The sequence below is a fragment of the Micrasema longulum genome, unplaced genomic scaffold (genome assembly GCF_059751315.1).
Source record: "Micrasema longulum isolate JH-2025_06_02 unplaced genomic scaffold, ASM5975131v1 h1tg000175l, whole genome shotgun sequence".
In the NCBI taxonomy this organism is placed as follows: domain Eukaryota; kingdom Metazoa; phylum Arthropoda; class Insecta; order Trichoptera; family Brachycentridae; genus Micrasema; species Micrasema longulum.
Genome location: NW_028277380.1, coordinates 110,830 through 125,551, shown reverse-complemented (window position 1 = coordinate 125,551; position 14,722 = coordinate 110,830). Strand labels below are relative to the sequence as shown.

The 14,722-nt window shown below is 33.1% G+C and overlaps 1 protein-coding gene across 1 annotated transcript in view; it reads right to left on the bottom strand.

The window, feature by feature from the left end:
* Nucleotides 1–6,271: 6,271 nt before the first annotated feature.
* LOC148283957 (ABC transporter G family member 20-like) overlaps nt 6,272–14,722 on the bottom strand; it is a 98,036-nt gene continuing 89,585 nt past the window's right edge. Inside the window, exons 10-13 of the mRNA XM_088242892.1 lie at nt 12,505–12,691; nt 10,604–10,757; nt 7,633–7,831; nt 6,272–6,972 (exon numbers count right to left, since the gene is read on the bottom strand). Of these exons, the coding sequence (XP_088099018.1) occupies nt 6,758–6,972; nt 7,633–7,831; nt 10,604–10,757; nt 12,505–12,691 (755 nt within the window). The 3' untranslated portion in view covers nt 6,272–6,757. The remainder of the gene's footprint in view (nt 6,973–7,632; nt 7,832–10,603; nt 10,758–12,504; nt 12,692–14,722) is intronic.

Below are 14,722 nucleotides of genomic sequence, written 5' to 3'. Positions count from 1 at the left end.
GACTTAGATCGCTCTGTCTGTCCCTCTTAACTACGCTGGGCTTGCAAAACGCGGCGTTACACTGGCAACAAGTATGCACATTTTTATTAAAAAAATATACTGTGAAAATATCTTTAGACCGTAAACTATTTTTCTACACAACTTCCACCAGTTTTTAGGCATTTGTCATAGCACAGCTCAAGTTTTTGTATTCCCTCTTCGATCGTCATCATGCACATTACCACGACCTTCGTTGAATCTATCATTATCACTTGTTCTCCGTACACCTCACAGATCTGTTGATGACTGTGGACTGGTTCAATGTTCTTCACATTAAGGAAACAAATTACAGATCTTGCGTCACAAGCAGCGGAATTTATTCGGTATTTCAAACAAGCACCGCGAAGCGTATTCAACAGTCAGCTGACTCATAATGGCGTGTACTCCTCAATAAGTCAGAGTAAGTACCGCGTATGGCGAATGCATGTTTTATTTAACCTGTCAAATTGAACATACTTTCTGGATATAAGGTAAAGTCATTATGATTCTATGGTGCCGATATTTCTTTCTAACTTTCCATAGAAATTGTTATACGAGCGTTATAAATACATTCATGCAAATTGTTTGATCTGTTTTTGATATAAAAACTATATTTTTATTAAAATATCATAAACGTATCTAATCTCTTAAAGTAACGACAACTGTAAATTTTACCCTACCTCGTATCTCAAAAATCACCTCAAAGAGTTTTTGTTTCTCTTAAAAAAATATTTATGATTGGATGAGATGGATTCTAAGTGACAATATTAATCTTAAGATATTTTTATGATAGTTTAATTAATCAGGTGTTCAAATGAGTGAGAGATGTTTAAATTATCTTATTTAGTGGCGTTCATTATGTTAGAATGATAAAAATATATATTAAACTTAACGTCTTTAGCTGTGCAAAGTGGCTACCTTTGGGGTTATCATTTTACCAATTTTTTTATAAATATGACAGACATATCACGATAAAATCATGTATAATTTTTTTGATAATAATAAATATTTGTTATGGATACAAAAAAAAATTGCTACCAATGACACTGTTAGATAGACTTGTTATGTGTATTATTTTGATACATTTTTATCTGTGGCTGATTGCTTGCCTTGCCTTCTTTCTTTAACACATTTGCTGTCATGCCGGATATAGCCGTCAACATTGTGTCTTTCATTTAGGAAATGACGCCTACAGCCGTCAGTCCAAAAGACATTCGTAGTGAAAGACGACTCTATCCTAACTAAATTAATTATATGGTAGGAGGAGATATTCTGTCTAAAAAGCAGTCAGCAGCAAAAGTGTCTCAGTATGTTATTCAAATAAGATTTACTTTGAACCATCAACTATGGTCCAATTGGAAGTAATTTTTTAAAATAAGAAAGTTACGACATGTATGGGTCCTATAAGAAATACGCTAAGCAGACAAAAGGCCATTGTGAGTGATGAAAACATGCTTTAATTACACTGCATCTGTGAAAAATAAGAGAATTATTGTATTTATTTTTTTAAGTACATTTTTCACAATTTCAATAAATAACACTGCCGTCAGTGTTACTTATTACTTATGCGTCTCGTAGCTATATGGCAATAAGTTATGCAGAAGTGTGAACTAAGGAAGTGTGTAAAGTAGAACTCCATTTATTCGAAATTGTCATCCGGGTTGTCAAATATACAAAAATACAGGAGATTTTTTCAATTAAAATTGAATTGTCCAATTAACTTTGCTGGACATGTTTAAGTAAGTTTAAAATGTGATTCCAGTTCACTGCATTATTTCACAAGCAATAAATTAATACTATATGTAATAAATAAATTAATACTGAACCTTTTTTATGTTTTTTTCGTTTTTTTTTTTTTACACAGTTTCAAAATAACGTTACAGCGTGAAAGAAGGGTGATAGTGAATAATATCATATAATGTTATATTTTTTCATAAAATTAAGGTAAAATAAACTGTCCATTCTGCGAGAACTCAAATAAACATAAGATTATCGGCTTTGTGGCTATAACGAATCCTTAATTTCTTTGGCCGTATCTCGAGACGAGAATGTACGAACCTCGACAAGGCTGTCATGCTTGGCAAAAAGAAAGAAAATCGACGGGTAGAACCCCTATCAGATGGATCGATTAGGTTTAGGTGGCTGCCAATTCCACCCTGCGGACGCGATGCACCTTGCTGGAGATGGAGAGGCGTAGAGAGGTCCGGCGCATCTTTCGAACTTTTGAAGATCACGACAGAAGAAGAAATAGTAAATATTTAAATTTTTTTCAATCCCGAAACGATTTATAAAGACGAGAATCCATCGTTGCTCTTTTTTTAGTATATTTTTTTACACGGCACTGCGTGGAAAGCATCCTTCATGTAAAAAGATGTTCGGGCGTGTTTCTTTCTCACACTAATGTTTGCATATCGTTGCTCTATCTAGAGCACATCTGTGACACCTCGTAACTACAATTTTTGGTTAATTTTACGTTTTGATGCAAAAATGTCCGTAAAGTAAATTTCCATCTTTCTGGTGGTGCCTTGCATGTCCACGAGGGTTATTTCACTAAAAAACTAACCTCTCGTAACTAGCCTTGCTAACGTTAGATGTAGTGGCACACTTTGTACGGTGGACTTCATCAAAACAGTTTTTTCTCTCCTGGTTCCTGGAAGTTTAAATTTATCCACCAAGTAAAATTAAGTTTTTTGTACAAAAAGTTTTTTTTTTTTTCTGAACATGTTCAATTACAGGTTACCGACGAAGATACTTTGAATTGTCATACAAATATACACATTTTCGTATTTAAATATCGAAGTTAGTTTATCCTGTCTCGATACGGAGCGATGAAGATAGCATTTGTAATCACGGCCCTGAAAGGTTGACTGGTTTGTGTATACGAGGTGTCACATCTAGAGACTTATGAAAGTGTATTTCTGGGGGTGTGATTTGTGCTAAGAATTTAAGTGGCACTGTTTTTGCCTGTAAGATTTTTATATTTATTTTGTAACATTAAATCACCTTTTAAATGCTTCATTTCCAGGTATTTAATATGAATCTGTAAAAAAAAAATCATAAAAATAAGTTTATGTTGGTTATCATTTGTTTATTCTTGTTATTTGTTTACAATTTTGAATAAGTACATATTTATTATTTACGAAAATAAAATACAAATATAAATGTGGTGTATTGTAGAACGTAATGAAGATGAAAATCCTATATGTAAGATTTTCCGCTGAATCCCCTTTGTAGAGTTGTATTTTAACATTGATATTTCTGTATTATAATTAATAAAACTACATACTTATAACCTACTGACTTTATTTTATTTGAATTAGTTTACTTTATTTCGCTTCGCTCGGACCTCATACCGCTCAGATAGGATACGGCGATCATTGAACCCGACAGAACCAGAACCCGACCTTCATACTGTGCGCCCCCCGCGTTCCACAGTACGGTCCGAGGGAGGAACTACCCCAGTCCGGCTTCGGGCTATATATGCCCGAGCTGCCCCTAGGACAAGAAGAGCAATCATCCTTCCGCCTACAAGCTAACATCACCAGGGTCCCACTCATTGGGTCCATTCTTTAGACAACAAGAAGCAGAAGGCTCTCTTGGTGGCAATTATTGGGTCTCCAAGGAGGAATTCGCCTTTCAGTAATTAATATAATATGGATAATTTTTGTTCTTCTTTTTTTTTCCACATCCGCTGCTAAGTGCAGCATGTGGACATCACCAGACGCCTCCGGGGGTGCAATTATGAATCTTCTCTACCCCCTTCTAGAGAGTGATTAATTTGAAGATTTTAATTTTTTTAGTGCATCGACACTTTGCTTCATATAATGGCCACACTGACGATTGAACTTTAAAACTACTTCAAAAACGAAAATAAAACTAATATGGTTTGGTCAATTCAACCTAATAAAGTGTTTTGGGTAATGCTTAAGGTCGCAATAATGTTCTAAATGAAAATCTTCAACAACAACCAACGTGCAACAACAATGGTGAAGGTGTATAGTGGGTTTTGCGTGTTGGTTTAATTGGTGTCCTGACGAAGAGACGGGTACGTCTCGAAAACCGATGGATATAGAAAAGTTGGTAAAAGGTTATATACAAATATTTAATAACATTTAGTAAAATGTTTGACCACAAAGTTAATGCTTTGAATATTAATAATCTTCATGATTGATTTCACGTGTTCATATTTTTTGACGTTTAATCACCTGTATTGCCATATATGAAGCAAAAATTAGTCGTATGGAAAAAAATAAATATTCCCAAATTAAGCACTCTCTAGGGGATAGAGAATATTCCTATTTGCAGCCTAGACTTCCTCAAGGATAACATCATCTCAGGGGGTGCAATTATGAATCTTTATCTAGAGAGTGGTTAATTTGAGGATATTTATTTTTTCCATGCCACTAATTTTTCTCGCATTAACTTTTGGTGTTGTCCCTAAACCATGATAAACTGATTTTATCTATCCTATTTATAAATCAGGTCCTAAATCGGAGGTTTAAAATTATAGACCGATTTCCAAATTATCATTTTTTTCTAAACTATTTGTATCTGAAGCTAAATCTTCTTTTAGTACTTCACAACAAGACTTTATATCTGGTAGATCAACCGTAACAAATTTAGTTTATTATACTAATAATCTTCTAAAAAACATGGGCAACTGATTCCAAGTTGACTCGATCTACTCAGAGTTTTACTCCTAAAAATGAAACTAATTGGCATAAGCGGTGATTTATATCAATGGATGTGTTCTCACATTGATAGTAGATCACAATCTGTAGTAATTGCTGGATATAAATCCAATTGCTTTTCTGTTACATCTGGCGTACCCCAAGGATCAATTCTAGGACCCATACTATTTAATATATTTTGCCTATGTTTAAGCATCCCTCTTTACCTAACTTTTCCATTTGTTGACTTTTGCGAAGTAAAAGATCTGAAACCTTTATGTGGGGGAGATTCATTCGGCAAAAATGTTTTTATCAAAAATATTTTCTCTTTCGGTTGCAACAAGTTTAAATTTAAATAACTCCCAAGGGAAGAAATCCAGCCTGTCTACAAACATTTGGACATACTTAAAACATTTTTTGTTAATTAAATTAAATCTAATTTCGCAGTGCAGAGGATATAAAAGAAAATAAAAACACAGTTTGTCAACATAACCTTTATCACATTTCAACCGTTTATTAAGTACGCAATCAAAATAAGATATTTATATACAAAATACATTCATACATTTTATATTGTTCTTTCCTTGTGCATAACCAATTTTCCTTTGATGGTGCCCTTGGAATAGCTCCTATTCTATTTTATTTCAATTTTTAAATTAAAATACATATTTATTAGCGTTTAATAGTAGGTAAATAATTATATTAAAACTTATAAATAAAACATTATATGTATTTCCTATTTTACATTTATTTTCATTGGCTCTGTTTGTTATAGAATATACATTTAAAATAAAGTCTTAAGTTAAATATTGAAAAATTCCTAACCACCATTTTGAGTTCATTTGTTTGCAAATATTGCTCATCTGATAACTATTAGGGATAAATAATAATAACCATAAAATATGAAAATATTTAGGATAGCCAAAAAACTAAAATAACATGTCTTAAATCCATTTTTCTTAATTCAGTTTTTTGTCTTTCTTTTCACTTCTACAGCAATGCGACATGTCATAAATATTAAGGTTTGTCTAAAAAAAACCATTACGTTATTCAAAGAAAATCTCGTTTGTCATAAAGAAAATATGTAGCTTAAAAATGATACTGTTTGAGAATGGCTGCGTTCAAATAAATGTTAATGAAAATGCCCCATAAGGACATTACGTAATTAAAGCACAAAGCTAGAATTATGCATATTTTAGAGCACATAATAATTTTTTTTCGTAATTTATTAGGTACGTATTGGGTGTAAGTTGTGACTGTTTTTTTGCAATACCTAACATTAACACAAAATTAAAATCAACATTTTTTGAGACATGACTCTATTTTATCGGAGATGCAATATATTCATTAGGTTAACTTACTGTTAGAAAATTAAAGTTAGATTTGAATTTTTAAATATTGTTTAAAAAAAATGTTACTTGAACAAATTGTTTACAAAATTAATTTGTCCTCACTAGGATAACCTCTTCTAAGGAGGATTGTACAGTTTTCGTAATATTTTTGAGCTAAAATTTAATTTAGTTTTTGATAAATGAATAATAGCCCAGGGAAATCAGTTAAATTTGTCAATCTAAATTTAAAAGTTTATTATTTATTATTATTTTTTTGTAATTTTAATAACTTTAAGGTATTTTTAAAAATGATATTTCATTAACTCCCTAATGTAATTAAATTTATCATAATTGAATCGATTTACATGATAAAAGGTGCAAACTTGTTTTATTCATGAAATTACTTAAGTTTTTTTACAAAACAGGCTGTAATTAAAATGGGTAAAAATTAAATATTTTTTTGGTTCATTAATTATTGAAGTTAAATATACATATCGTATGTTTATCTAGTTAAATTAATCGATGTTATTGACAAAACATTCATACAATGAAATTTTTAGACTGGAATGTTGAATTAAACAAATATGGTCCATACAAATATTTCGATTTTAGCACCTTGCCTCATCTTAACATAATACGTATATTTGATGACTCCTAAAACAAATCACTAATTCGTGAAAAATAACAGTACATTTTATCGCAAATAAATTAGAAATAATACAACATTAATAATTATTACTATGATTTACGTAGACGTAGAGAAACGTAACATATAAGTAACAAGCCGATTATCCATACCAGGGATACAAAGTATCCATCTAAGACATTGGCATTAGTTAAAGAGAAGCCCTTTTCTGTTATATTCCTAAGGGATTGTATGGGAATAGTGAAGGGTAGAGATGCAGAAATCCAACGAAGTCCTTGGGGCATCGCTTCCACTGGCCAAACAATACCTTAAATATATCAACAAATTATGGATTTATTTGCGAAATATACAACAGTCAATTTATTTATGTATTTGCGAGGCATATTATGAATGATGTTAATGATGATGTTATGAATGTTAATTTATGAATGTATTTTTAAGGTACATATTAGTTAAAAAACATTTTATTTTTAAAGAAATCTTGGCGTTATTATGATTTACCCAAGTATTTCAATTTTGGTGGCCATTTTTAACGAGTTGTAAATAACTCAGTATTCGAAAATGGGAATTGAGTTCTGTTAGAGTGGGGTGCGAACATTCGTTTTAAAATGGCAAAATCGTATGATTTTTCATTTTGCCTGCGTTTTACCAGACTACAGCCTTAATTGATGTTTATATTTACAAGGCATATAATATAATAGCTAATGTATTTACTAGACACATATTAGTTAATTGAAGAATGTATTTGCAAGTCATATAATAATTAATTTTTGAATGTATTTGCATGGCACAGTTAGTTAATTTATTTGCAAGGTATATATTAGTTCATTCATATGTGTATCTGCAAGCCATATAATGTTAATTTATGAATGTATTTGCTACGTATATATTAAGTAAATTATGAATGTGTTTGGAAGATATTATGGGTACATATTGAATATATTTATGTCATTTTTGTTATGCTTACCACACAAGAGAATCATGGGATAGAAACTTCCAGTTGAAACAAAGAACGCCACAGAATAGGAGCTGCAGATGATAGAAACAAAGAATCCAAAACACATCCCAACAAATCCTTGCAGAATTAGTAGCAACGCTAATGTCAGGATACTCCCATTGAAGGGGATTCTGTACCCTACGAATGTTACCAACATAATTTCTGCTGTCTGAAAAAAAGATTTATCCGTAATTAACGACTGAGTAACTGAAGATTTCAAGAAATCATCATTTCACAATACAAAATATTTGGCAAGCTGTTGGAGTGCCTTTAATTATTAAATAGGACCAACGTCCGCAGCTTTAGAAACTGCCAATTATTTATTTATTTGGATATTATTATTATTTGTTATTATAGGCAGGCAGTTTTTGCTGGTGCATCCATATTTCATATTCCCCTTCCTTCAAAAAAGCATCCAAACGCTTTATTAACAGGTTGACCGAAATGGAATGAACAACCCAGGCTTTGCAATTTATTCTATTTGAATTTCCCTGCTGGAAAGGAAGTTTTTATTGGGAGTGAGATGGAATTGGGGATGATAGAGCTTTCAGTTATGACACCAACATTGGTATTGGAATTTGATTGATTCATCTTGTGCTGGGGGCAGCTGTAGTAATCCTTTAATATCTTATAAGTTTCTATCAAGTCCCCTTTCTTCTGTCTTTCTTCCAATGATGGAGGTCCTAGTATTTTTAATTAACCATGGGAGGGCATCCTTTTGAGTAATTTTGGGACTTCCGTAGCACATCCTCAGGTTTTTATTCATTTTTTGCATTATGCAAAGTGTTAAATAATAAAATAATGCGTCCTCACTGGGGTAACTGCGCTGACACTTAACAATATACTTTTTTTTTTACATGTGAAATGAATATACATATAAAAAAAACTTAATATATGGAGAGAAATTAACAAAATGTATATATATAAAATATCCTTTATATTTCTAATTTAAAAAAAATATATGTTTTCATTTATTTTACTAACATAATTATACATTTTTACAGTTTTAACATTTCAATTTTCATATTTTTACTAAAACTAAAACCCCACCAAGTCACTTTCTGTAGCTTGTTAATGTTTTGAATATGTATACGTTAGTCTTTTTATTTACTTATTATTACAATGATCATGTAATATTTTACTACGCGTTTCATAATAATGTGTCCTTTGTACACCGTCCGAAGGAATGGAAATTTGTGTTAAATACAGATGTTAGTTTTAAATTCCAATTCTTTTTCTACTGCTATTATTCATCATCAGCACTTACGAACCTACATTTCGAAGTTTCCGAAAGGCAGAGGCGGCGTAGTGTGGTGGTTTTCGAATGAGCACCGTCCAAAATAAAACAACAAATATTTACTAAACGTGCTTACGCGACTTTATTTTACTAAAATATTTTTATAACAAATTTTTATAATAAAATATTTTTATAAAATTAAATAAATTTACTGAAATAAAATATACAATAACATGGTCAAAGTTGACTTTTCTGTCCCTTTCAATTGACAAAATAGAAAGATTGGATAGTCGCGCTTGGCTCATAGTTGATCTTAAATACGATTTAATTAACTATAATTTTGAAAAGCTTCTTTCACACGAAGCCACCGAAACGCAAATAGCTAGGAAGAATCTGAGACACAGTGCTAGATTCGGAATGGACTCAGAATAGTCCTATTTTAAAATGAATCTCAGAACCTGCAGGGTAGTCCACTGGACTGTCACTGGACAAGAAATGCTGGCGGCTTATGTAAAAGTTTAAGTAGATATTGATATATTGAATGGTTTCAAAAACATAACAAAGAACATATTTACATTATTAGCAGTATTAACAATTTCCTGCGTGTAGTAAAACATACGACAGTAACTTACGATCGCGCTTCAAAAATATACAAATTTGTATCTTATACGGATAAGTGAATGAAGAATTCGCTCGCCTCCCGCGCTCACCCCACTCACCCCGCTTGTCACGCGTGCTCGTGGTTGTGCGAGTCTGAGCTGCACTGTGGACGGTGTCACCCCTTGGTGCTGGGCACCCGTGCTGGACCGTTCCCACCGCCCTTTACGCCGCCACTGCCGAAAGGTTCATTCCAGCAAGGTGTTTATTTAATCTGCAGTGCCTTGTAAGGGCTCCAGTGTTAACCCTCACTTGGTTTCGTCGAAGGTCAAATGCAAACTTTTGCAAGTACCCCCTTGGCCTATTATTTAATAGCCTGATACTTTAAGAATCTGGGCTTAAAAGGGGAGATTTAGCAATATGAGAACACTCGCCCTACACTCAGTAGTCAGGCTCTTTAAAGACTCGGGCTTGTGGGGCGAGAACTATTTTAAGGGGACTTGTCACAAGGTCACAGTAACATTAGGAGCTTATAAAGCACAGACCCTTATTTTTTTAAAATAAAAAAAAACCGGAATTGCTTTTTTTATTTTACCTACCTTCCTATAATGTTTTGGAAAGTACTTTTGAAATGACTCAAATTTTTACCAGACACGGAGCTATGACAAGTTACCTATTTAGGTTTAAATGAAGGAATGAAGACTATTGTCCATGCGATGATATTTCTTCACAGAGTATCGAACATCTGTTATTTCAGTGCCCATTTTTCAGTTTACAACGCCATAATCTTGAAGCAGAATGCAGGAAAGATGGAATATCCTTAAGAGATATTCACACTGTAGTTAAAAGTAGTTATCACGCGCTATTGTTCTTGAACTTTGCAACAATGGTGATTCGACTCATAAAGGTTATAAACCAAAATCAGTGATCGAACATCCCATTTCCAAGACAAACAAAAACGATTTTTTCCGAGTACCTTAGCCTTGTACATGACACGTAAGGCTACTAAATACAGGGGTCCAAATATACATATAAAAAAAAAATATATATAGTTTTTCAGGTGTAAGTGTTAAATAAAGAAGGAGGAGTTATGGAGAGATTGTTTACCTGCAAGAGAATGATAATCGATTGGATAACAATATGAACAGTTAGGATTTCAGTACTGTGTACTCCTGCCACAATGGTTCTGTCCCAAACTCCTTCTAATCGATCTGATATAAGAAGATTCGAAGTTGCCGCTGTCGCCAAGAAAAATAGGATCCTAAAAATAACAATGGCCAGTTTATTTATTTTTAGTAACTTAGAAGTTTATGAATTATATATTTACAGGTTATTTATTTGTAAGCTAATTTTACAAATACAGAACAAATTTAATAAACCAATCAAACATTTTATTCATGCAGATCTGTGAATGAGTTGAATGGTCTGCCTCAAGAAATAGTTACGCCAGTTTGTCCAAATGCTTGCAGAATGGCTGGGTTTCCTCCCTAGAGAGTTATTCATATCTAAATTTGTTGCAACAGGGAGGGAAAAGATTTTAGAGAAGGGAATATGGAAGTCTAGGCATTTACAGCGCTTACGAACTATCATTGGCTGGTTTGAGTGGCCACTTTACACTTTACACACTGTGTAACATTCACCATTCTGCCTATGTTTGAACATCCACATTTCCTCAACTCTTCCATCAGTTGTACAAAACTTTAAAAATTTAGAAAATAATAAAAGTAATGTGGACAGAACAAGGAGATGGTGGGAAGGAAAAGAAGGAAATTGATGAGGAGTGATGAAGGATGAATGAAGGAAAGTAAGGTGGAAAATTGCATTTGATTTGTTGACCAGAAATAAAGAGCAAAAAAATCATCTATTCTCTGTTATTCTGAATCAAGCCTATTAGTTAACTTTTGTGCCTATTAAATGGAGTGTTAAATATATCAAGACTATTCAAATTCTTGTTAAATGTTTCACATATACAAGGGATGATAGAATGTTTCCGATGATTAGTTTTAACGTTAGGAATATAGAAAATATCAAAAAGTCTAGTTCAGTGTTTCCCAGCCTTCTTTGTGCCATGTCTTAGTCTTTTCAAAAGTCAGATGCCCCACTGGCACCTTTTTTAAGGAAACGAAACAGCAAGTAAATTTTTAAATCATATTGTAATATGTTTGTAAACATATAAACCCCTAATGAAATTAAATAAAACCTATTCTAATACATATATTATAACTGAAATGATTACAAAACACAAATTGAAAATGTAATTAAGTAGAATAAAATACAAATGAAAACAATAATAAAACACGAGTGACAATTGAAATTGACGCCTAATTCATGATTAAATTCAGTTACTCTTGCTGCAAAAAAATTTGATGTCCGGATTTAACTTAGTTAATTTCAGTCTTAAGTCCCCTCTATGCCTCTATTAGTTATATCCAATCGATTTCGTTTTTTAATGAGTAAATCGCTTACGCTAAAACCACATTCCACCAAATAAGATGAGGGAAAGGGTATTAATAATTTTCTGGCATGCAAAGTAATATTAAGATATTTTGTGTTAGTTTCTTTGCAAATCCACGCCATTATTCCTACATCCTGCACAGTTTCTGTATTTTCAGATAATTATTGAAATCGTAATGGGTTTCATTCTATTTTAAGTACAATTTAGTGTATATTTCAGTTTTGTACATCTCCGGCATATTTTTGTATGACCGATGAGTATTCCCCTTTGTATGTGGAATGCCGACGTGTCTCATCTCTGAAGAGTGGTGCCCCACCTCTGAGGCGGTATGCCCCACCGGTGGGGCGTACGCCCCCCCGTGGGAAACACTGGTCTAGTTTGTCTGGAGGGGACCTGATCGAAAATACCTCTTCTGTGTGAAGGTTATGAAATTTTAAAGAAGTTATATAATTTGGAAAATGAAAATTAAATATGTATTCTATTTATTTTAGGGGACCAGATAGAAGTGAAATATTTATAATAATAAGTCTTGAATAAATAAATAAAATCTTACGTTGCCATCAAGCCAGGAGCCATGAAATCGGTAAAGGAACTTTTAATTGTTCCGTATACAGGATCCATAAAGTTAATAGGAATCTTTGCAAGTCTCGGAGTTAAGTTGCAATCTTTAAGCAAATTCCTAGAGTACTCTTCATAATCCTCATACAGCTTTTTCTTAAGGAAGAGGGACAGTTGATGATCTGAAAAGAGAATGTATTAAAAAATTTATCATTATTTTAATAAATATGTAATTATTTTATTTATTCATACAAAGATCCATATTTAAAAAAACAATAACGTTTCCATTTCGTTTCATATTTACAATACCAAGATTTTAAACGGGAAGAATTTAATCCTATTAACACATATTTATTATACAAACTAAATTTTGTGTCACATATTATTTGCATAATATTTTCTTTTATAATGTCATATTTAAATCAAAGTTTAAAAATATAAATGTGTATTAAAAAGAAGACATAAGAATAAAGCAAAGAAATATAAATATCATAATCTTCTTCTTCTCTTAGTGCCTCGTCAGGTATCCCTAACGTTAGTAATCACACTGGCAAAAGTCTCCCTGTCCTGTGCTGCCCGAAAAATCTGCTCCACAATCCTGAAGCCAGTCCAGTCTCGTATATTTCGCAGCCAGGACATCTGTCTTCTTCCAGCCCCTCTGTGACCCTCAATCTTGCCTTTCAAAATTAAATGAGGCAAGTGGTACTTTTCTCCAAGCATTATATGCCCCAGATATGAAATTTTACAAACTTTTATGGTGGTTAAGAGTTCTCTGTTTGTTCTAGCTCAACTTAAGACTTCGGAGTTCGTTATCAGATCTGTCCAAGATATCTTAAGCATTCTGCGATGCAACCACATCTCAAAAGCCTCCAGCCTATTCATAGTGTTCACTTTCAGAGTCCAAGTCTCACAGCCATAATAATAAAACTTAAATAAACAAAGGCAATACGTTGAGTATTTGTGAATAGGTGTAGGTATTAGTGTCCTACGCACCATTAGTTTATTTTATGAGAATGGTGCAGATGAAAAATTGAATATGAAAATAATGTGCATTTCTTTGTACGTTTGTTTGCATTTCACCCAAACTAAAAAAAAGAAAGAAAAAAAAATTGCCAAGCATGGCGAACAATAAACATGAAGTCAAATTCCACAAACGACTCTAATCAACTACAAAAAAACCTCCAACGATTTTTCTCTTGTCGAAACATATATTTGAAATTTTATGAAATCATCAGTACCAGGGCGGAAATATTTAATTTCATCAACACAACAGGCGAAAAAAGTAACGTGTCGATCGCTACAGGGCTATGATATTGGAATATTTTTGGGACCAGCTCGACGCTATGAACTTGGACGATATGTGGTTCCTACAGGACGGGGCAATGTGCCATAAGGCGAACAATACAATCGAATTATTAAAGACTAAGTTTGGCGAGCAAATCATCTCACGCAACGGTGCTCGCGAATGGCCGCCTCATTCATGCGATTCAACCCCTTTAGACTTTTTTCTTTGGGGTTATATTAAATCGCTGGTCTATGCCAACGAGCAAGTAACGTTAGAAGAGCTGCAGGCCATGTTCATGTTCAATTGCAGATTTTTATTCTTATTCTGAAAAAATGGGGGTGAGTGCTATATAAGCTTCTGACGTCTCTGTGCCTGCGTAGATCTATTGTGACGGGTCTCCGTAAATTAATTATGTCTCTTCAAGCCCAGGTCTTTAAAGAGCCTGGCTACTGGGTGGAGGACACGTGTATTCTTATTGCCTAATCTCTCCCTCCAAGCCCAGATCCTTAAAGTATCGGGCTATAAGGTAAGGGTTTTAGCCAGTGGTCCTCTGATGATGTGACTGCTTCTTTTTTATCACATTCACATTTTATAATGTGTATAGGTGTTTTATCATCTGCACTACAGAACCTTTATCAAGAAATTTCAGAAAAGTTCATTCTAGCAATTTTATTCAATCTTCAGTGCACTTTAAGAGCTCTAGTGATAACCCTCACTTGGTTTCGGCCAAGCCTCATTGGGTCGACAGAAAACCTTTGAAAGTACCGCTTTAGTAGCTTATTCACATCAATTACGGGTTAACAACGAAGTTTTACACACTTTCGTACAAAAAATCGATTTTATTTTCCAGACAATTAAAGGTAACTATGTTAACCCATTATTATTGGGACCCTGGGATATCAGGCACCAGATGTGTGGTATGCCTCTG